Source organism: Lepidothrix coronata, unplaced genomic scaffold (assembly GCF_001604755.1).
Source record: "Lepidothrix coronata isolate B3197 unplaced genomic scaffold, Lepidothrix_coronata-1.0 Scaffold46, whole genome shotgun sequence".
In the NCBI taxonomy this organism is placed as follows: Eukaryota; Metazoa; Chordata; class Aves; order Passeriformes; family Pipridae; genus Lepidothrix; species Lepidothrix coronata.
Window position 1 is genome coordinate 5,250,863 of NW_016690226.1, and position 21,112 is coordinate 5,271,974.

Genomic DNA, 21,112 nt, shown 5'->3' on the forward strand with positions numbered 1-21,112 from the left:
TTTCAGAGAGTGGAGGTGGAATGGGCAGACTGAGGGGAGACTGTGGTGGAGGGGAAGTGGGCAAGGATGACACTGCCTGTTGCTCGTGCCATCAGCTGAGGAAGAATTTGGGCTGTGAAGGGAGTTGACCTAACCACACCTTCTCCATCTGCAGAGATCCCTCCTCACTGCCATGTTAGCGGGGAGGACGTGGAAAAGGCCTCAGCAATCATCCTCAGGGATGAGCTTCCTTCACCGACCTGCGGGGCCACGGGCAGAGAGATGCCCGGCGGCGCCGCACGTCTGCGCCCCGCGGCCCCGAGCCCCGCAGCACGGCCAGGGGCAGAACGGGCGGGGAACACCGTCCTCCTGCCCGAGCTCGCTGCTGGGGCCGCTCCGCAGGCCGCCCGCCCCTCGGCGGCTCCCGCAGTCCCCGCAGGCAGGGCTGCGGCGGGGCCGCTCCCGGGGACCGCACCGGGACCGCACCGGGACCGCGCCGGGCCGGCTGAGCCAGGCGGGAGCGCGCCGGGCGCGCCCCGGGGGAGGCGCGGCACGGCCGCTGGGGGGCTGCCGGTAACTGAGTCGGGTCCGCAAGTGTAGTTACCGGGAAAACCGCGCCCGCCGCCGCCTGCCTCCATCCATACCTCCATCAGTTCTTCCATCTCTCCCTCTATCCCTCCATCTATTCCCCCGTGCCCCTCGCTGCTGCTGCTGCTGCTGCTTCTCACTGGGACGGAGACGAGCCCCCTACCCGCCTGTTCCCCGCCTGCTCTACTCTCCCCCCTGGCTCCCGGCCTGCGGCACCACCCGCCGCTCACCTGTGCCCGCCCCTCCCCGCTCCTCTCCCCTGGCCAGTGGGAGGGGCCCCGCGCCGCTGCAAACCACCACCCCCACGTTCCATCCCCATCCCGCGCCGCCCGCACCTGTCCTGTCCCGTCCTGCCCACTCGCCCGCCCGCCGGGGGTCTCTCGCCTCGCCCCGCCGCCGGCGCGCCCCGTGCCCCCCGCGGGCAGGAGGGGCGGCCCGGCCGGCGCTGCCTCCCCTCCCCGGGCCGCGGAGGGCGGCAGCCAATCGGCGCGGCGCTGCCGGGCCGGAGCTGTTTACCCAATCTCAGCCCGCCCCCCGTCGGGGAGCCGGGAGCGCGGAGCTGGGAGCGGGGGGCGGGCGGGCGGCGGGGGCTCGGCAGTGGCACCGGCGACGACGCGGCCGCGGTCGGGGAGCCGCGCGGGGCGCGGAACAAAGCGCGGAGGCGCGGCGGGGGCAGATGACAGCCTGGCCCGCGGGCACTCCGCCCGCCCGCCTCGCCCCGGCGGGGGCACCCCACGCCCGTACCTGACCATGACCCCGCGCCGGTCCCCGCTGGGCCATCCCGGCATCTCCTGCTGAAGGGACCGGCTGCTTTCCGACCTCCACCGCCCCCCCACCTTCTCCGCCTACTCGCTGGTGAGGCTGCCGCCTCTCCCCGGAGCCCCGCCGGAGTGATGGGCTGCATCGGATCCCGCACCGTGGGTAAGGCGTTGGCGGGGACGGCGCTAGAGGATGCTCGGGCAGCCGCGGACCCCGCCCGGGGACCGGCACGACAGCCCCTGGCACGGCGGGTGGCGGGTCGCCCCTCGCAGCCCCCCTTCTGGTGCCCATCCAGCACCATTAGCTGCGTGCGACCCTTCCCCACCTCCTCCTTTGCCCGGTCTCCCGTGGCGTGGCGGGGGCTCCGCGGAGCCCCGGCCGCTGGCCTAGGCGCTAGCAGCACGACGTGCCCGGGGCCGGGGGGTCGTCTGCCCGTGTCACCCGTGACGGAAGGTCGTGGAACATGTGGGTCAGTGCGGCGCCTCCGGAGGAGGGGGTGGGAGCGGGGTGTGCCGTGCCGTGCCTCCCGGAGCGGGATCAGGCGGACGGCGGCTGCCTCCTTTGCTCGGTAGCGGTTTATTGTTATCCGAGGATACATAACATTGCATGATCTGCACGTCTTCTCTCCCCCTTCCCCCTACGTAGACTTCAATGGAGAACAGCGAACAAATGTGAATCCCTTCCCTCTCGCAGAGCCATTGCGAGGGGACACAGGGGGAGGAATCGCATCCTTCTAGTGGGTCACGCACATTTTACAGCAGAGGATCCCAAGCCTTTAGGCTGTGTAACCCAGCTCTCCCCTCCTACACACATGCAGATACCAAGAGATCCCTTGATCTCTAAGCACAGGTCTCTACAGGTAAAAACAGCATCCTGGGCACACTTTCTTCCCTGCAGGAAAATTTCTTTCTGTGCAAACCACAGGTACAGTCATCAGTTATATGGAGATGTATCATTCAAGACGCCAAAAGAATCTCTTGAGAGCAGACCGGAGTTCATTTGGTAGTACATGTCTCTCTACCAAGCCTGTCCACAAAGCACATGGGCATGGGGACATTTGTGAAAAAAGGAGACCTCTGAGCACAACAGAGTTGCAGCACATCCCCAGAATGAATCCAAGGGGCTGTCTCAAAGCCTGGTACTGTGACACTTGTCTCAGTGGGAAAGTCCTTTGTGAGCACTTCCAGGGAATCTACTCCTGCAGCAGCAAACTTAAACTACAGAATCCAGTTTCTACTTTGGAAATTAATTCCCACATCTAGCCTATGTCTCTTAGTGGTCTCAAATGTCCTCATGACCTAAAGAAATCTCTGACATCTTCTATAATGTCCACATGGTAATGATCATTGCATTATTTCCCTTAAGATTCTTCAAGCTCACCTGGATCTCTCTCTCTCTAGCATATCAAAACATATATTGCTTCCACCTCCTGTGTTGCCCATATCCCTCACACATCCACACTGCCGAGGACATTATTATCCTATTAGCTGGCAAATTGTCCATGTGCCTTTTATTGATGTGTGTCTGAAGTAGCAACGTTAATTCTTGTTCTCTCTTCCCACACCACAACACTCTTGAAATAAAGAAAAAGCATGCATCTAGTAGCACCCACTCTCCACTCCAGTGTAGTTAAGCTGTCATACCTAACCACACAGACATTTGTTCCTATGCATGCCAGTGTTTTTATGGTCTGTGACTTGAAATCTGTGTTACAAAAAACCCCTTTTGTATAATTGAGCTATTGCAAGTATCATTCTCATATGAGATTATATATAGTTATATATATATTTATAAATGTTATACAGATATGTGGGCCTAGATGAAAGTATAGAATAGTGTCTATGCATTAAAATGATGATGGGATAATGATAATTGCATCATTTGTCTGCCACTTGCAGTCCTTAAATACAGACCTTAATGGTATAGATATTGGACTCCCTATATGATAGCGACTTTTGGTTGATGCAATATATGTTCATTCTAGATGGTAATAGCACAGTGGACATTAGGGACCTATTTGTACAGTTAACTGAGGAATTGTTCTTGACCTGGTGTTATGAAGGTGTGCACTAAGGGGGATTGCACAACTGTAAAATCTCCATGGGAGTCAGATAGGAATGTAGTGATAGTGCCTAATGCCTGTTTTGTGTAAAACTTCTATGCTGTTTTGCTTTAGTAGGGGCTTCATCTGTTCTCGGTCTTAAAGGCTGGATTGAGTGAAGATGGGACCCTTGAGTTTTATTTGGACTCCTCCATCTAAGGGGTTTTGTTCAGAACAAATCTTATTTGGCTGCCTAGGTTTTTCACTCCAGCCTTCCTAAGTTATAGGAAGGATTCTTCAGACCTGTTTTGGGAAAAGGACTAGGTCTGAGCTCTAGAATATGGTTGGCTCTAATACCCTAGCATGACTAGAGCTTTGTATTCTCACTGTATAGTGTATCTAGATTTTTGCAGAATTAGTTTCTGCAAAGAAAGACGTCCTAAAGGTAAAAGAAAAGTGGTACTCTTGTGTTAGCTTTACCTTGGAATTTGCATGTGACAGATTTTGAACTTAGAACTTGGATGGTTTTAATTAGTGATAGAAAGCTCATAATCAGTCACATTTAGTTTATTCACCGCACAAGGGCCTGTGCAGGATTGTGCCCTGAGCTTGCTCCAGGCCTTTTTCCATTCCAATTTTAAGCAAGCCACATGATTTCTTCATCTCCCCCAGGGATGTTTTACTATGATCTAGTTAGATGTCATAGTTTGCACATGTTTAGTGATGTACAACTTTACATTTTCTTTCCCAAATATGAGTTTTCTGGTTATTTCTCCCTGGGGAAAAGTAATTGAAAGGGTCGTAACAGAGTCATATAACGTCTTGTAGTTTTATAGAGGACACACACAATGGTAATGATCAGATTATGATTTCCTGGGGTATGGAAAAAGATAAAAAGTGATCTTAAAAGTCTAAGCTGATATCCAGTCACATCTCAATGTTATACATGTGCCTTGTGTAACACGGCATGATAGCAGTTACACAATGAGCATTGCAGCTTGACTTCTGCCTCTGGTAATAGCTACAAGTCAGGTCTTTGTACTGGTGGTACCCCATCATAGTTCTTAAAGAGCTATCTAGCAACTCTCATCATAGCTGGGACTCAATTTCAGGCAATGTACAGGAGGTTTTCACTGAGATTGCTACATAGTTAAGGTTGCAAAATCCAGCTAGGAACTTGTAAATATTTGGGTACCAACTAAATGCCAAAGATCAGCTTGATTGGTGTCAGTAACTGAATTAGCCAGGTTTAGGATTTCAGGCCTGCATAGATGTATGAATGCATTGCAAGTGTACCTTCAACCACAGCTTAGACATCTCCTAACATTGGCTATTCTGACTAGTGTGGCAAGATTTCTTTTAATTCCCTGAATGGATTTAGATTAATAGAAAACTCAAGCCTATTAAGCTCAAGATTGCTCTCTGGGTTTTTTTTCAGTGTTGTCTCTGATTTCTCTCATGTGTTTGCACAGAAGCCTGCAGCAAACATGTTTTGTGAAGTAATGTAAAACGGTGGGAAAATATTCCAAGAAATTAAAAACCAATAGCACTTTTGAAGTGTGGGAGAAGAGAAACTAGACATGCTCACACTGGGTATCAGGAAAAACTTTTTGAGTGAGGAGTGTCAAGCATTGTAAGGGGTTTCCCAGAGAGGTTGTGCAATGTCCATTCTTTGAGGTTTTCAAGACTAGACTGGATAAAGCCATAGATAACCTGGTCTAACCTCATAGCTGACTCTGCTTTGAACAGGAGTTTGCACCTCGGGAGGTGCCTTCCAACCCAATTATCCTGTGATCCTATGCTTAGGATCTAAAGCCTGGCATGGTTGCCTTTCTGAGTCAGGTTGGACCCATTGCTTTAGTCTTGTTCTGTCAGAGGACCCCGGGTCTTCTACATTTTGTTAGTACACTCCTATACATTCCCCCAGTCACCACTTTCCTTTAACTACTGAGAGTACTAAAATCCCTCACCATGATAATCCCGGTTGTCAGCTGAAGTCCTCCCCGTGTGTTTTTGCTCTACCAGTTTTGTAAGAAACAGCCCAAGCCATAGCTAGGCTCATGCACCGAGTTATCAGTTCTTGACCATACAGACTGGTAAAGGCAGTGCTTTTCATTTTTCAGTCTCTGGGTCAAATCTGATTGGCCAAAGCCAGCTACCTGGCTTGCTGGACTGCCCTCTACGAGGAATGGTCAGCGTACTGCAGAGGCAGCAGTATGTACTTTCTACATTGCTTTTGCACTGGATGTTCTATACTAAGTGTAAATGAGTGGCTCATAGCATCCACAGCAGGAGAAGTGGAGCCAAAGACCACCCACTTCTAATCCAGCTACTTTAGATTCAGCAGAGTGGGAGCAGGATAGGAGACTGACAGGAGAGGGGGTAAAGCAGCTGGAGCAAGCAGTGAACATCCCCTGCATTTTTCTCCTTACTCATGCCCCCCACAGATCTGTAGGTGTGTAAAGTGAGATCTGGAATGGCAAGTGTAGTCTACACACTTGGAGTGTGAAAAACTGAGACATCCAGTCTGCATACATACATCATACATATCAAGAGGCCCAGTGTCCAGTTCCTCCCTCCTCCACCTTCAACATATAAGGGAGTCAGTGAAAAGAAATAGAGAGAAAAGCCTCAGAGAGAAAATATTAATGCAGAAGGAAACTGAGTCATGAAAGTAGGGATATATTAATTTATTTGCATGCACACAGGTAGAAGGAGAAGGAGCACAGAGCTCCATGTAGACGCTGCCGCTTTATAGGCAGTGTTGGAATACATGGAGATGAGCATCTTGATATACTGTTCCTCTCTTACCCAGGGGAGAGACAAGCAGAACAGAGGGACAAAGGGATACCTTTCCTTCCAGATTAGACTGGTTTGAGGTTGTTCTCAATTCATTACTCATATTTCTTCTGAGTCTGGCTTTTTCACTTTCGAGCAGTTCTCAATCTGATCACTTTAAAAACTCAAGTAAAGAGCTCAGGGATAAGAATTTGTTTCTGCCTGTAAGGATCTGAACAGAGACCGTCTCCCAGACCTAGCAGCCAGTTGTCATGAAGAGTGTACAAACTGATCATCTCTGAGAGCTCTCTTTCTCTCATCAGGGTTTCTGAAACATAGGTGAGTTGTTTCAAAGTTGTTGTGAGGAGACGTCTAGCAAATAGCATGATTGCCTAAGCCTGGCAAGGAAACAGTACTAAAAAAGGTGTGCAAGATATGTGTATGTTAGCAAGAGTCATTAGTATTAGAAAGCAATCTTTGGCATGTTGCTGATTGACCTCAGACTTTTTTTGTGTGTATGTGTGTACAATACAACAGATGTTGAGGAACACAACAGATTTTGAGGAACAGAACTCAGGAACAACATACTGACTTTGTGAACTCTTATGGACAGTAATATAAAAGAATTATGAGAAAACTTATGAAGGAGCTGATGAAAAAATTGAAGTAACGAATAGTTTTTCCTTGGCGTGATAGAGCTGGGAGTCTGACTTCTATAGACTGATGTGTATTGAAGCAGAAAAAATGAAACTAATCAATAAATATTGTAGGTCTGTTTTCTTGAGGGGAAGTAGAAAAAAATAATTTTCAGCTTGTTTAATAAGGTTAAGCTCTCCAACAGTAAACAACCCTGATTTTAGACTGGTACTTACAACAGCCAATTCAAGATAATTTGCACTCGAGAGTTTTTAAGCGCTTGGACAAAAGTCAAAGCTTTGTTTTTCGAAGTTTTGAAACAGTGAGGAAGAACTTGAATTGAAAAGCTGGGGTGTTACTACAACTTTAAAAGTTCTCTGAGATGACCTAGGTACTTAATTTTGTCAGTCTGATAAAATTCCCAATAAAATATTAGAAGGACAATATGTCAGTGAGAAGGGGTTTATAGAAAACAGATCCTGTCAAACTAACTTAATTTCTTGACTTTTATGAGACTCCCTGCAGCCAAGTACTTCTGTGATAGAAGTACCTTTACCTACAACCATGGTAATGGAGCTAAAACATGAGATTGGTAAAAGATAAAAACACTAATCAGTTAGCAGTCAGCTCAGCACCAGATGATTCTCTGGCTAATAACATATGAATACAGTACATTTTAAGGGCATCAAAATTCAATAGATAGCAAAATAGTAACAAAGAAAGAATCACTGTTGAAAAACTTGTGTTCTTATGTGAGCCCACATCTTTCAATGCAATTGACAGTACTGTGTGATTTTAACATATTGCTCAAAATCCTAAGGGAGATCTAAAATACTGATAAACTTGGTAGAATCTAGAAATACTGGAAAAACTGCTAAAAATGAAAGTACAAATTAAAAGAATAAATCGCTGATATGGAAAGTTTGATTCATTTTGAGTACTGAGGCCTGACAGACAGTGTGTATTTCAATCTAGCCAAATATGAGTTCATATATTTAATGAATAGCGTGAATAGTATTTACAGGACCAGAACTCTATGTATTTCTATGTTAGAAAGCAGTCACACTAAAAAAGCTTATAGGTATCAGAACTTCTAATCAGTAAATCAACAGCTACTATTGTGATGCTGCAGCCAAAGAAGCCGATATGGTTCTTTGATCTGTTGAGAGTTGAATATTGAACAGGAGGAGAGGACATCTCTTCTCTGCATTTGGCACTTGTGAAAAAATTATTTTTCATCTACTTCATCTAATTCTATTATTATCACTTTGAGAAATACTGCAAATGGCCAGAAAATAAACATGGAACCCTGAATAAAAACTTACAGAAGTGACTTGATGACAGTCTTTAAATGTTTGACTGAAGAAAAAAACTACCTCAAAGTCATCTGACTCTTCAACCCAGTAGAAAACTGTTAAGATGTGATGGAAGAATGTGATACATTCAGATTGGAAATAAGGCAAAAATCAAGTGGTAAATATACTGAACTATTGGAATAATTTACCAAGAGTTGTAATGAGCCCTCTGTCATGTGAACATATACAAATCAAGATTAAAAAAAAATGCTCTAGTTCAAGCACAGCAGCAGAAAGTATAATTAACAAAGGGAATACCATTAGCCTCTCTTTATTTCAAGGAGGTGAGATTAGATGATCAGGATGTTTCTTTCTGAGTTTAAGCTACAAGTTCTCAAGTCCAGGAGTATACTAGACTTTTACAGGAAATGTAATTCCTATATCCTGAAATGAATGTGGTTGTATCTGCAGATACTGATCAGACATGGCTTGCAGAAGAGTTTCAGTGCAAAATTTCTAAAGTACTTTGGAGAAAATAGTTTGGTGATCCAAATGGTGACCATGTGGATTGACATTCCACGTGGGATAAAGAGTTTTAGGGTTTATACTACTGATCATTTATGCTCACTGGCAAGGATGGTCACAGAAAGCTGTGACAGCCAGAGGAAGATCAAAGAGCCTGTGAAGGCAGGAAACTCAGTAGTAACAGAGACTTCAGTTAACCCTACGTGTAGGCTGGCAGATTAAGTGTTTACTTCAGGAGCTATTCAAGAGACTGTGAAAGAGTAACTTGCCTTGTGCAGTGATTAGGATGACTTAGTGCATGATGTTACTACTAAAGAGGCTTCAAGTGACTTGGGGAGATTCAGACCATGGCAGAACATCACCCCCCCGCCCCCAGCCTCAAAACCCCAACAGTTTTATATCTGTTCATCATGGAAGAAGTGGTGGAATTTTATCCTGTGGAATTTTTCCGTGTTGGAGATGCATCACATCAGCTTCAAATCAAAGACTCAGTGAGGTTGCAGAACAGGTAGGCAAGAAAGTCATCAGATGGTACTCATGCAAGACTTCTTGACAGGTTTGAATGTGAAAGAGCTGATTATTATTTGTAATGCTTTCTAATTACTTTGGTACAAGAAGATAGGAAGGTAGATAATGTGGTGCCAGTTTTTAAAATGATTTTGAGACTTGGAAAACTATAGGCTAGTAAACAAGCTAATATACATTACTCTGAAGAACAGAATTAGTGCATGCATAGACAAATAAGATATTCTGAGAAAGAGTTAACACTACTATTGTTAAGGAACATCGCAATTTATAAGTCTTAGAAGGGGTTCAACAAGCATATTGACGGAGATCCAGTAACTATAGTCTACTTGGGTTTGCAAAGAACATTTGTTAAGGTCACTCACCCCAGGCTGTTAAAGGCATGAATCTGCTGTTGAATCAAAAAGAAGTTCCTGAAATTATTAAGGAGCTGAGTAAAGGTAGGAAAAAAGGATTAGCATGAAAGAGGGATATTTTTTTCAGATTTGTGCATATCCATAAATGATACAAAAAAGAGGGGTATCTAATGAGGTAACAAGGTATGATAATAGCAGTAGTCATTTGGGGAAGCAAGCAAAAAACTGCATGCAGAGATTTGAAAAAGGATTTCATAATATTGAATGACTAGGTCATTCGATTTCACAATATCGAATAACATAAATTATGGGTGAAATTTGAGGTGGGTAAATGTAAGATGATGCACACAGGTAAAGCAATTCTAGTGTTACATTTGCAATGATGGAGGTTCTGAGTTTACTATTACCATGCAAGAAGGAGATCTTGGGATTATAATGTGTAACTTAATGCTTAGTATCACTAAAAATGCCAATCAAATGTTAGCAATTAAGGAAAGAATAAGAGAATAAAATGAGAAACAGCATTATACTATGCATAAATCCATTCTGTGCCCTTATTTTGAATATAATATGTTGTCCCTAATTGTCCATTCCCATTTCAGACAGGCCATAATCAAACTGGAAAAGATTCAGAAAAGGGCAGCGAAGACAATCAAAGGTATCATGCGGCGAATATGTAAGAAGCCATTTAAATAGACAGGAATTTCTCAAGTATGAAAAAGAGATGATTAAGGAAAGTTATGACAGACATCTATAAAATCATGAATTTTCTCTGTGATAGGAGCAGCATGGAGAAAATGATGAGGGAAGAATACTTCATTATCTATTTCTAAAGAGAATCTATACATCAAATGAAACTAGCAAGTGACAAGTTTCAAACAAATAAAAGTCAGCACTTCCTCATGCGACACAGAATTAAATTGTGGAACTACTTGGCATAGGATGCTACGGGTACTAAGAGGCTTTTTTAGTTTAAAAAGGGAACAGATGAATAGAAGAAAACTCCTTTAAAGATGACTAAATACAGAGGCAATGTCTCTGTCTGAGGAACTACCTGAGGTGTAAATTGCAACAGGCTAGGACAAGTATTTTGGGAAAATATCACTACTATTTCCTTTATTAGTATACTCTTTCTTATACATCCACTCTCACTTTAGGGGCAAGCTGATATTCATCCCAAACAGATACTAAATGCCTCCTTTCCCACTACTCCCCCAAAAAAGAAAAAAGTGAAGAAAAGAAACTAAAGAGAAAAAAAGACAGTCACTGGAGTGGGGAATGGGAAGAAGAAATGAGTACAAGGTTAGCAGGCTAACAGGCTAAAACCTTGAAAATAGGGAGCCAGAGAGGAACAGCGAGCAGAGCACTCCTGTATTTCCATGATATTCAGAAACTGGTAAACACTGCCTAGTGATGCCCTGTTCAGGACAAGGGAATAGAAATAGCACTGTTAGTTACTGAGATCTTGGATTTTCCTCCTCCTGGGGCTGAAGATAGCCAGCCTGATGAGAAAGGGGAAAGTTGATAAAGAGGGCTCAGAATTTAGTGGGTCTTGGGATAGGAACTGTACAGTAAAGATCTGAGAAGTGCAGCCAGAATCTTAATAATAAGTTCTGGAGGAGTCAGAAGACTGGCATGCTTGATGTGTCAGCCTTCCTCTGACTGCAGAAGAAACATGACCTAGGGGGGTCCTGTGAAGAAACTTGTGCCTTCTGCTTGATGAAGGATTTTCCCAATGATGTTCCCAATGGTCCATGAAATTAGCTTGAAGTAGAAACTGGCAGCCAGGATTCCTCATTCTCTCCTGAAAACGAGTGGTCCTACAGCCACGTATTGTGGTTGTGTTTAAGGGGGAGGAGGTTGAACAATTGCTGCACTCACCCAAAAGAGAGCAGTGACTGTCCCTTTGATGTGAGGACAAACAGCAGAGGGAGTGGGGTAGCCCTTGGGGATCAGAGGGGCCCCATGAACAGTAAGTACCCCCTGAAGGTTGGTCCGCGTAGGTGCCTGTGCCCTCGGGGCCAGGAGGGAAAATTGTGGGGTAGTATTAGGGGTGGGTGTGATGGTGTTTGTGATGGTGAACTGTAGCCTCATCCCAGCAGGTACAGGGCTGGGCAGTTGGAGGCAGGACTGGGCACTCTATGCCTGCAGCTCTGCCTGGTGTGCTCAGCTGCTGCAGTCTCAGGGTTAGCAGGTCTTTGTTACTTTTCCCAGTTGCTTGGGGAGCTGTGCTGCTCTGTCTGGTGAGGACACCTGAAGCCCTGCTGATGGATTTTTAGGATTGGGAACAGTTTCTCTTGCCAGATATCTGTTGGAAATACAATGTAGCAGGGAGGAAACAGACTAGGAGTTTCCTGGAGTCTGTGTAAGATAATTTCCTCATGCAACTAGTGAATAAGCAAACTAGGGAAGGCACCTGCTGGACTTCTTTTTTGTGAACAGAGAAGGACTTGTGGGTGCTGTCATGACTGGAGGCCATCTTGGGCTGTAATCACAAAAGGATAGAGTTTTTGATTCTCAGAAGTAAGGAGGGAGGTTCAACAGAACTGCCACCTTGGACTTCTGGAGGTCAGACTTTGGCTTGTTTAGGAGTCTGTTTGACAGAGTCCCTTGGGAGCAGGTCCTGAAGGGCAAAGGAGTCCAGGAAGGCTGGACATTCTTCAAGAAGGAAATCCTAAAGGCACAGGAGCAGGGTATCCCCATGTGCTGAAAGATGAGATGGCAGGGAAGAAGACTGGACTGGCTGAACAGAGAGCTTAGACTGCAACTCAGGAAAAAAGGGAGAGTGGAAGAAGGGGCAGGCCAGTCAGGGAGACTACAAGGATGTTGTGAGTTTGTGCAGGGAGAAAATTAGAGTGGCCAAAGGCCATCTAGAACTTAATCTGACCATTGCCATAAAAGGCAATAAAAATGTTTCTATATTAGCAATAAAAGGAGGGCTGAGGAAAAATTCAGTCCTTTATTGGATGTGAGGGGAAACATAGTGACAAAGGATGAAGAAAAGGCTGAGGTACTTAATGCTTTCTTAGCCTCAGTCCTTAATAGTCAGTCCAGTTGTCCTTAGGATATTCAGCACCCAGAGCTGGAAGACAGGGATGGGGAGCAGAATAAAGCCCCCATAATCCAAGGGGAAATGGTCAGAGACCTGCTACACCACTTAGACACACACAGGTCTGTGGGGCCAGATAGGGCTCTGAGCAGCTTGGTCTAGTGGAAGATGTCCATGCCCATGGCAGGAGGCTTGGATCTGGATATTCTTTAAGGTCCCTTCCAACCCAAATCATTCTCTGATTGTATGGGATTTTCCTGGAGAAACTGGCTGCTCATGGCCTGGACAGGTGCACTGTTCACTGGGTAAAAATCTGTCTGGATGGCCAAGCCCAGAGAGTGGTGGTGAATTGAGTTAACATCCAGCTGGCAAGTGGTCACAGGTGCTGTCTTCCAGGGCTCAGTTTTGGGTCCAGTCCTGTTTAATATCTTTATCAATGATCTGGATAAGGGGATTGAGTGCACCCTTAGTAAGTTCACATACAATACTAAGTTGAGTGGGAGTGTTGATGTCCTGGAGGGCAGGAAGTCTCTGCAGAGGAATCTGGACGGGCTGGATTGCTGATGAAATGCCGGACTCTGCACTTGGGTCACAACAACCCCATGCAGTGCTGTCAGTGGAGAGGATTTGGGTCTTCAGATAACAATGAATGCACAGAGGAAGGAGGCATGAGAAGTAACAATTTTTCCCTGTAAACAGCCCTCTCCTCCTGCATGGGGTCTCCCCAGGTATGTGGGCTATCTGCTTGTGACCACTGCTTCACTGTTTGGAGGGTTAATGACCCTTTCCTGGGTCAGAAAGCAGGCAATTCAGAAGTGTCCCTTGAGGAGCTGTGGATGCACTAAGAGATTCCTGATGTTGAATGTAAAGGACTCTGCAGCTCTCTAGGCCATGTCCTGCCTCACTGTCTGGATGAGGACTCACTGGCAGAGGGAGTTGTCCTTTGCAGCCCTTCAGAAGAGAGATGGTAGGAAATACCAGGTTCTTTAGGGAGGTTTAATGAGAATAACCACATTGGGAAAAGGGGTGAGGCAGAAGTTAGTGTCACCTCTACACCCAGCACCTGGAAGGGCTTGACGCCGAGAGCCCTTTACGCATTGCCTCCCATGGAGTGGTTTGTATTGCCAGGAAGAAAACCTACTACGGCTTGGAGGTCACTGTCATGACCTAGGGTATCACTGCCTCTGTGAACTCTCACACTTTGGTTTTTGGGGAGAGTGGTGAGAGGCAGTCAGCAGTCTCAGTGCCTCCTGGCTGGCTCTGACCGTTGCTGCTGTTCCAAAACCAGGTGCTTAATGACGACTGTGACTGAGTGTGTGGTGGCTGTGGTGGAGAAGGATGTGGTCACCTGCTGGTTGACTCCTGAGGAATACTGGATATGGTTCTTCCGCACTGTTAGGGATGAAGTTATGGCACATAGATGTCACACTGAATGGTATTTTTATGCTCCAGGACAGTGCCCATGTGACATGCAAGCTACAGAGAGATTAAAATTTAAACACATATGGAGAGCAACATATGAAATTGCCTGCTGCGTATTACTTCTGTAATGTTGGCTGTAGGCCAGCAAAAAAGGGCTGCTACCTGGGTTCATATTGACGTTTTCATACTTACTGTGCTGAATGAGGCCCCTGGGGACACATTCTCTGCACTTCAGAGAGGCAGTGAAGAATGAGGATAAACCCATCACCACTGTTCATGCTGGCTGATACTTGCTCTGCAAATGAGACACGGCTTTGAGATTTTTTTTTTTTAAATTTGTGTTAATTGGATGTGTTTCATTTTGCAGTACCTCCTTAGCTTAAATGACATGACTGCTTCTCAGGACAGAACTGCCTGTGTCTAGCATTATGCTCTCTGTTCATCTCCTTGTAGTTTCAAGGATGTGATATGCAGTAGCCTTTAATATTGGTTTGAAAATGTTTCCAGTCAAGAAGAAAAATGTTGGTGTTGGATTTTGTTCATTAATTCTACTTCCTAAACAGCTCTAAAAAGGGGACCTATCTGCAGAAAGAGGCAGAATGGTCTGGAAAACTATTGAAATTATCCAAATCCAAAGCAAAGATCCTGAGAACTGCTCATCTGATTCCTCTTCTTACAGACATCTCAGAGCTGTAGGTGTTTTCATTTTTTATCAAAAATTTCCAAGACATCTGTTTTGTGGAGACCGAGACATTTCTCTGCCTTGGTGAACACCAGCTGAGCTGATGATCAGCCCTGTCTCATTCAAGAAAACAGGTTTTTTTTCTGGTCCTCTTTGACAAGTGACCCTGTTGGTAGGTGCCAACAGCAGCTAACTAATTTTTATGTTTCCTTATGCAATACAAGCTGGAATACTTATAGAGTTGTGAATAACTCAGGTGAATTGATTTCTCTGCTTTACCTGAGAGAATCTGAATAGTTCTACTGGAGGTTCACCTCAGGGACTGTTTGCCTCACAGAGGTTTATTCCTTTCCTTGATGTTGACCTTTTGGCTAGCTTTGGTTGGCTTTGTATAAAGCATGCAGGGAAGGAAAAGGTTTCTATGGTTATGCTATCCATCCATCTGTCAGTCCTTCCCAGTAGCTTCAGCTGCTTTAATTTCAACCACATTTGACAAGACATGATGATGTTGTGTTTGACAGACACTCCCACAAGTATCATGAAAATTGGTACCAGGGAAAGAACAATTTACAGACTGATCATAATTACTGCAATTACATTTGTTGTTTTCTTAGTTCAGGGAAAAGAAGGGAATGAAAAAGAATAATGAATCATGTACTCTAAATATTCATCTTTATCAACATTAACATTGGCTACTGATATCAAATGATAAGGTTTCTACTCTCTGCTGGAAAGTAAAATTTGAGAAATAGAAGAAAGTGTGCTAACAGGGGATAATAGCAGTGCTGGAAAGTCATTGTTTAATTAATATGTTTCTTCTTACATTAATTGGCATGACACATCAGAAAGCAAATGACACAAATACATATTTGGTATACGGTGTACATCTTCACTAGTGTGATGTCCAAAAGGGAAAAACAGAATTTAAGTCTCTAAAACTGTACTGATCTACTTAAGTGTGGAACAAAATAGAGAAGACAAGTTGGAGATGATTAATATCCAGCACAGAAGTTACAACACAACAGATTATTACAGGCTATAGATGCAGATTAAAGTCATAGATGCAGAAGCCTGATTCAAACGTATACCTTGTTAAATGAACAAAATACAGGCACAGGCACCAAATATAGTATCAGCGAATGCACAGTGGTAACAGCAATTGAGAAAATGTCAAGAGGAAACCCAAGGAGAATGGACTTGTTTAGATTAAGTAATGAGTAATTCGAACCGAAGTGAATTTCTTATGATCACAGAAATGCAAAGAAACTGAAAATATGTCTAACTAAGAAATTTTCTGTCTCCATGGTAAATTAAGGTATGTGGCAAAATGAACTAATGAAATAGGGAAAAAAAAGTAGTTATGCTATATCAGCAAGGTAGGATACAGTCATCCAGATGGTTTCTTGGATTTTTCCAGTGCATTCATCAAAATGGTCACTTTGCTTGGGGAACACTTGGTACATACATTTTCTAGTTTCTGAGAGTCCGTGATGCTCAGAAAACCCACAAAACAAAAAGTAGGGAAAAGGGTATTTTCTTTCTTCCATTTTTTTCTCTTTTGAGTGTTTTTCATCTCTATTATTTAGAAAGGCTCGATTTAAAAATAAATCTTGATTTTTACCTTAACAGTAATGTAAGAGAAAGAGGGATGATGTTTTCCCCAAAAGACTTAAATGACTTGAGTTGGAATGTTACTTTAGCTGTAACGGAGACACCTTTTTCTGATGAGTGTTTTTCAGAGGTTTTTTTAATCTAATTCATGTTAAAAAATACAAAGCAACGATGATCTGCCATAATGTCTTAATATATTTATGTATTTCAACTGCTTTGGTTTTCTCTCATTGCTTCATGTAATCAGCTTCCTACTTGTTCTTCAGTCATCTACTGAGTCTTCCAGAGCAGAATTTATGATGTTTAAAACCCTCAAAACACATATTAAATTTTTAAATAAAATGAAGACATCTCTTAAGAGTTTAATGAAAATGAATTCCCTCTATATCCTTGCTGTACACACCATACAGAAACAATGACAAGGAAATCAGAAACCCAGTTATCTTTCAACTTTCATCATCTCATTTCAGAATATTTAAATGAGAAATTTGATAGCATGCGTTTGTAAAAATCCCACTTTAAAATTAGGTTTATGGCCCACTCATTTTAAAATGCTTATCAGTTCTATATGGAGAAGAGCAAATACTATTCTGTAAGAGGTGATTGATCATAGAATTACAAAAGGACTAGTCATGATTATTAGCAGAAGCTGGAATGGAAGATGGATAAGAGAAAATAAATTATATTGGAGAAGAAATGTACCATTACAAAAGAAAAAAACCCATACAAATTGATGGTAGAAAGAAGTTGACAAGAGGTTGGATAAAAACAATGCTAATGTACAGTGTACTGCTTTCAGTTTCTCTTTTTCCACTTCACTGTCCATACTTTTTTTTTCCTGATTTTCCATGTTTTTTTCCTTCCATCTGTCAGAGCAGAACTTGATCTTTCGTGTCTGTGGGTTAATGTTGCTCTTGCTATTTCTAGCAGAAGAGAAAAAAACCCAGTAACCTTTATCCAACTTTCAATAAGATAAAGTAACATTGGTCCAGGCCCAACACCAGTTAGAACACAGGGATTTTCTTTTCAGCCAGTGTGTGGTGATGTAACTCTTCAGCAGATATTACTGCATTTAAAAGCATTTAACAGATGTTAAAGAGTTATTTTCTCTATATATATATTTCTTTCTTAGTACCTATGAAACTATTTAGATCAAGAATTTATTTTCAATAATTATTCAGTCTTTATGGAGCATGCAAAATCACGTATTACTCATTCTTTTCCCTGAACTAGGTGGATGAGCTATTTCAGCTGGAGAAAACCAGTCATAAATAAAATTCTGTAGGCTTTTAGTTCTACTATTGTGGAACAGGTGTGGACTTTGAGACAAGTAATTGTTTGATGTTATTGTTCTTCAACCATTTGATGCCACCATCTACCAGGATAATGTTAGTATACAGCCTGGAGAAGAGAAGGCTCTGAGAAGACCTTATAGCACCTTCTAGTGCCTAAAGGGAGCCCAAAAACTGGAGAGGGACATTTTACAAGGTCATAGAAGGATAGCGCAAGTGGGAATAACTTTAAACTGAAAGAGGGTTGCTTTAGATTAGATATTAAGAAGAAAATCTTTACTGTGAGGGTGATAAGCACTGAAACAGGTTGCCCAGAGAAGCTGTGGATGCCCCATCCCTGAAAGTGTTCAAGGCTATGTTGAATGCGGCTCTGAGCAACCTCGTCTAGGGAAAGATGTCTCCGTCCATGGTAGTGGGGTTGGAACTGGATGATCTCTAAGGTCCCTTTCCAACCCAAAGCATTGTGTGGTTCTTGGAATATTTTCCACAGTCTTAACACTTCAAGGAAACCATTAGTGGGCTTGCAGAATCGAGAGCAAAGGTTGGGTGTCATTTGCCAAATTCTGGGCTGTCAAGACACATGTGCTGAGCACCAGGCTCCCTGAGGTTGTTCTGTTTCTTTGGCAGGGGTGGGGGTGTCTTTGCAGTGCATTCCTAGAGCTGTGCTGCAGACTGTGGTGTGTGCCAGGATGTCTGTGTAGACTTACAGAAGGGCCACAGTGTTATGCTCAGAAACAGCTGCAAGTGCAGGGAAACGACCTCGAGTAAACAGATAAAACAGGCGTGACACTGTTACCTGCACTGAAGGCTTCTGTACAGCTGCCTTCTGCTCTGGAGAGGTGGCATCTCTCCTGCCTCCCCAGCATCCCTGCCCTGGTCAGGTCTGTGGCAGGAATGCCCCAGCTCTCCCATTCTAGTGTGAAGGGTTGCAGGTGGAGGGAAGGAGCACAGACAGAAAAAGGCAGCTGAATCCCAGCATGCAAGGACAGGCTCCTGCTCTGCTCTTCACTCCAGTTTCATCCTCCCGCTGCCCTCTGTTGATCCCTCAGCTCAACCTGACCACAGTCAACCCCTCTGCTCCTTCCCATACCTGTCCTCCCTAGATTTGCATTTCCTGACAGTGCCCCTTTCTTTTCTCCCCTTTACTCCTTAGACCAAATTCCATTCTAAGCCACAACCAAACCTTACAGCTGATGTGCCTGGGACTGTCAGTTGGGCTCTCACAGCTCTGCCTGGCACTTCCCCTTGCCAGAGATATTTCCAGCCTTGCAAGATTTGTTTGGACCCCAGATCTAAGAGGTCTCCAGGCATGCTGGAAATAAGCAACTCATGAGTGGCCTGTTAAGACCTTGCTCCTCTCGCTTGAATACAAAAATGCCCAAGTCTCAAGATTACCACTCTGATCAGTGGCAGTGCAGTCACCAAGAGCTCAGTGAGTCCAAATGTATGCATGTGCTTGTCAAGAAAATCAGTTAAGTGGATCATAACCTTGAGAGGTGGTCTTTGTCATGCTCATCATACCTGTGTCCTGCCTTTTCCTGAAGTCTGTCCGTGTCTGACCTCTATGCTCACCTTTGCAGAATACAGTACAGGAATCCTTTTTCTTTTAAGTTTCTTTTAAGTTAAGTTTCTTTTAACTGCAACTTTACTCAGCCTAGTTAGAAGCATATGGGGGATGCTATTAAAACACTTGGTTTGAATAATCATGGTGAACAGAAACACACTTTGGACGTGAAGGGAAAAACATCCCTTAGTTCTTTCAGAAAGGAGATATTTTTGTACAGGAGAAAATTGAGATATGAAGGGGTGGTGGACACCATAGTATACAAATAACATTTGCTTTCTGATATTTTACATATCGCCATGTTTAGCCTTTCTAGGGGACCAAATTATTTCTTTGCATTTTGAATTTTAGCTGACAAATGCCTCAGGCTTCCCACCCATAAGTGCAGACCTATGTGGGGTGGAGCACAGCATCTCTTGCCTGTCAGAAGATTTCTACCTGGGAAGTGCAGTGATGAGAACTTTGTAAATGTGGCAGAGCTGCTGGAATGAGCAAGGGAGTTTGCATATGTTTGTGGAGGAGAAATTTGCTATAAAGAGTAAATAAAAAGCTAAAAGCTGATGGAAATAGAACTATTCACATTCAGTGGCATTCCAAATAGACTAGACATTGCTGAATTGATCCCAGGAATAAATGATCATTTGGGGAGCTATATTTCTTGCCAGGTTCTAGCAAGGCTCAAGTTTAAAGACAGTACAATTGTTCCTCTCTGACATGGCAGCAAATAATTCTAAGCAGAGTTTGAGGATGGCACAAAGGCTGAAGGCACAATAAATCACTAACAGCACAGAGCAGTCCTGGTTACTTGGCTGACTATTTATGTGTGCTTCTTTGCATTTAGTTTCACTTTTTAAATTTAATGTTCTTTAATTTTTTAATCTTAATTAAATTTTATCATTTGTATTTTATGTTATTGATATTTAAAATTTGAAATGTAATGGCAGGTATTAAGAAGGTCTTTAATCTTGCTAAGAATGGCAAAGCAAGGGCTCCAGCAGCCCTAAGTTGATGTCAGACCAATTAAAATTATAATTGAGAAATGCCTTTTTAAGTGATGATGGTTTAATATTGGAAGGGAATATCAAAAGAATTGGTTCTTTTTCAGTCACACATCATGACTGGATGAATCTGTGCTTTAACCAAGCATACATTATGCTTGAGAAAAACACAAGTGACTAGTCTTCATATGGAGATAGCTGTGAGAAATATAATAGTCGATGATGTACATGTCTGATTAAAAACAGAATATCTGATTTGAGGCTATTGTGGCCTTAAACTCAATGATTCTCTTGTTTGCTTAGCTGAGTTGGCTTAAGACTGATAGAACAAATTGTGATGGCATTCAGAAGCCTGACCAGATGTGTTCCCACAGGAAATGAGGTGATTGCAGTAGACTGGAAGGGACTGAAAGATGTGGACCAAATCAATATGGACAGCACGAGTTCACTGCACGGCAGCAGCTTCCATCGACCTTCCACTGAGGTAAGTGCCTGTCCCAGACCTACTTACCCAAGGGGATCAGAAAATTTGAATTCTCTGTGAGGTCAGAAACGCGTGTTGTGCATCACTGAGGCATCATCTGGGAGAGGACCAGAATGCCAATGAGCACCTGAGCACCAGACTTTCATACCTGTGTAGTTTGGCTTGCATTGAATAGAGTTGAGTCACTCCTTCACAAGATCCATAATGAGTAAGAATTTGCAAATGAAAGTGCTTTTTAACCACTCATGACAGGAGTGGAACACGACGTGGAATAAACAGTGACAGTTCTCACAAGCCTGTAGGTCTGCATTCCTTGAATACGGATTAATATTGAAATGTCCAGCACTATGTCTGTCCCAGCTTCTGCAGCATAGCCATAAGATGTTTTGATTTGTTTACATTTTGATTTTTAGGGCTGCATTCACTCGTAACTCCCAGCCAATTGATTTACCATGCAGTATCTCAAGGGCTGGTTCATTTGCTGTTCTGAATTATTGCAGCTTCTGCACTCTTAGATACCTGAATTTT

The 21,112-nt window shown here is 43.8% G+C and overlaps 2 protein-coding genes across 3 annotated transcripts in view; one reads left to right on the forward strand and one right to left on the reverse strand.

Annotated features, from left to right (window-relative positions):
• Window positions 1–961, reverse strand: part of ZYX (zyxin) — a 28,926-nt gene extending 27,965 nt beyond the window's left edge. Inside the window, exon 1 of the mRNA XM_017814704.1 lies at window positions 903–961. The gene's annotated coding sequence lies outside the window, so the exon portion shown is untranslated. The remainder of the gene's footprint in view (window positions 1–902) is intronic.
• FAM131B (family with sequence similarity 131 member B) overlaps window positions 1–21,112 on the forward strand; it is a 50,391-nt gene that overhangs the window by 15,574 nt on the left and 13,705 nt on the right. The window contains exons 1-2 of one of the 2 annotated variants that reach the window (XM_017814711.1): window positions 1,273–1,488; window positions 20,475–20,584. In XM_017814711.1, the coding sequence (XP_017670200.1) occupies window positions 1,461–1,488; window positions 20,475–20,584 (138 nt within the window). In that variant the 5' untranslated portion in view covers window positions 1,273–1,460. Of the gene's footprint in view, window positions 1–1,272; window positions 1,489–20,474; window positions 20,585–21,112 lie in introns of those variants that run through there. The other variant, XM_017814712.1, reaches the window with a different exon arrangement.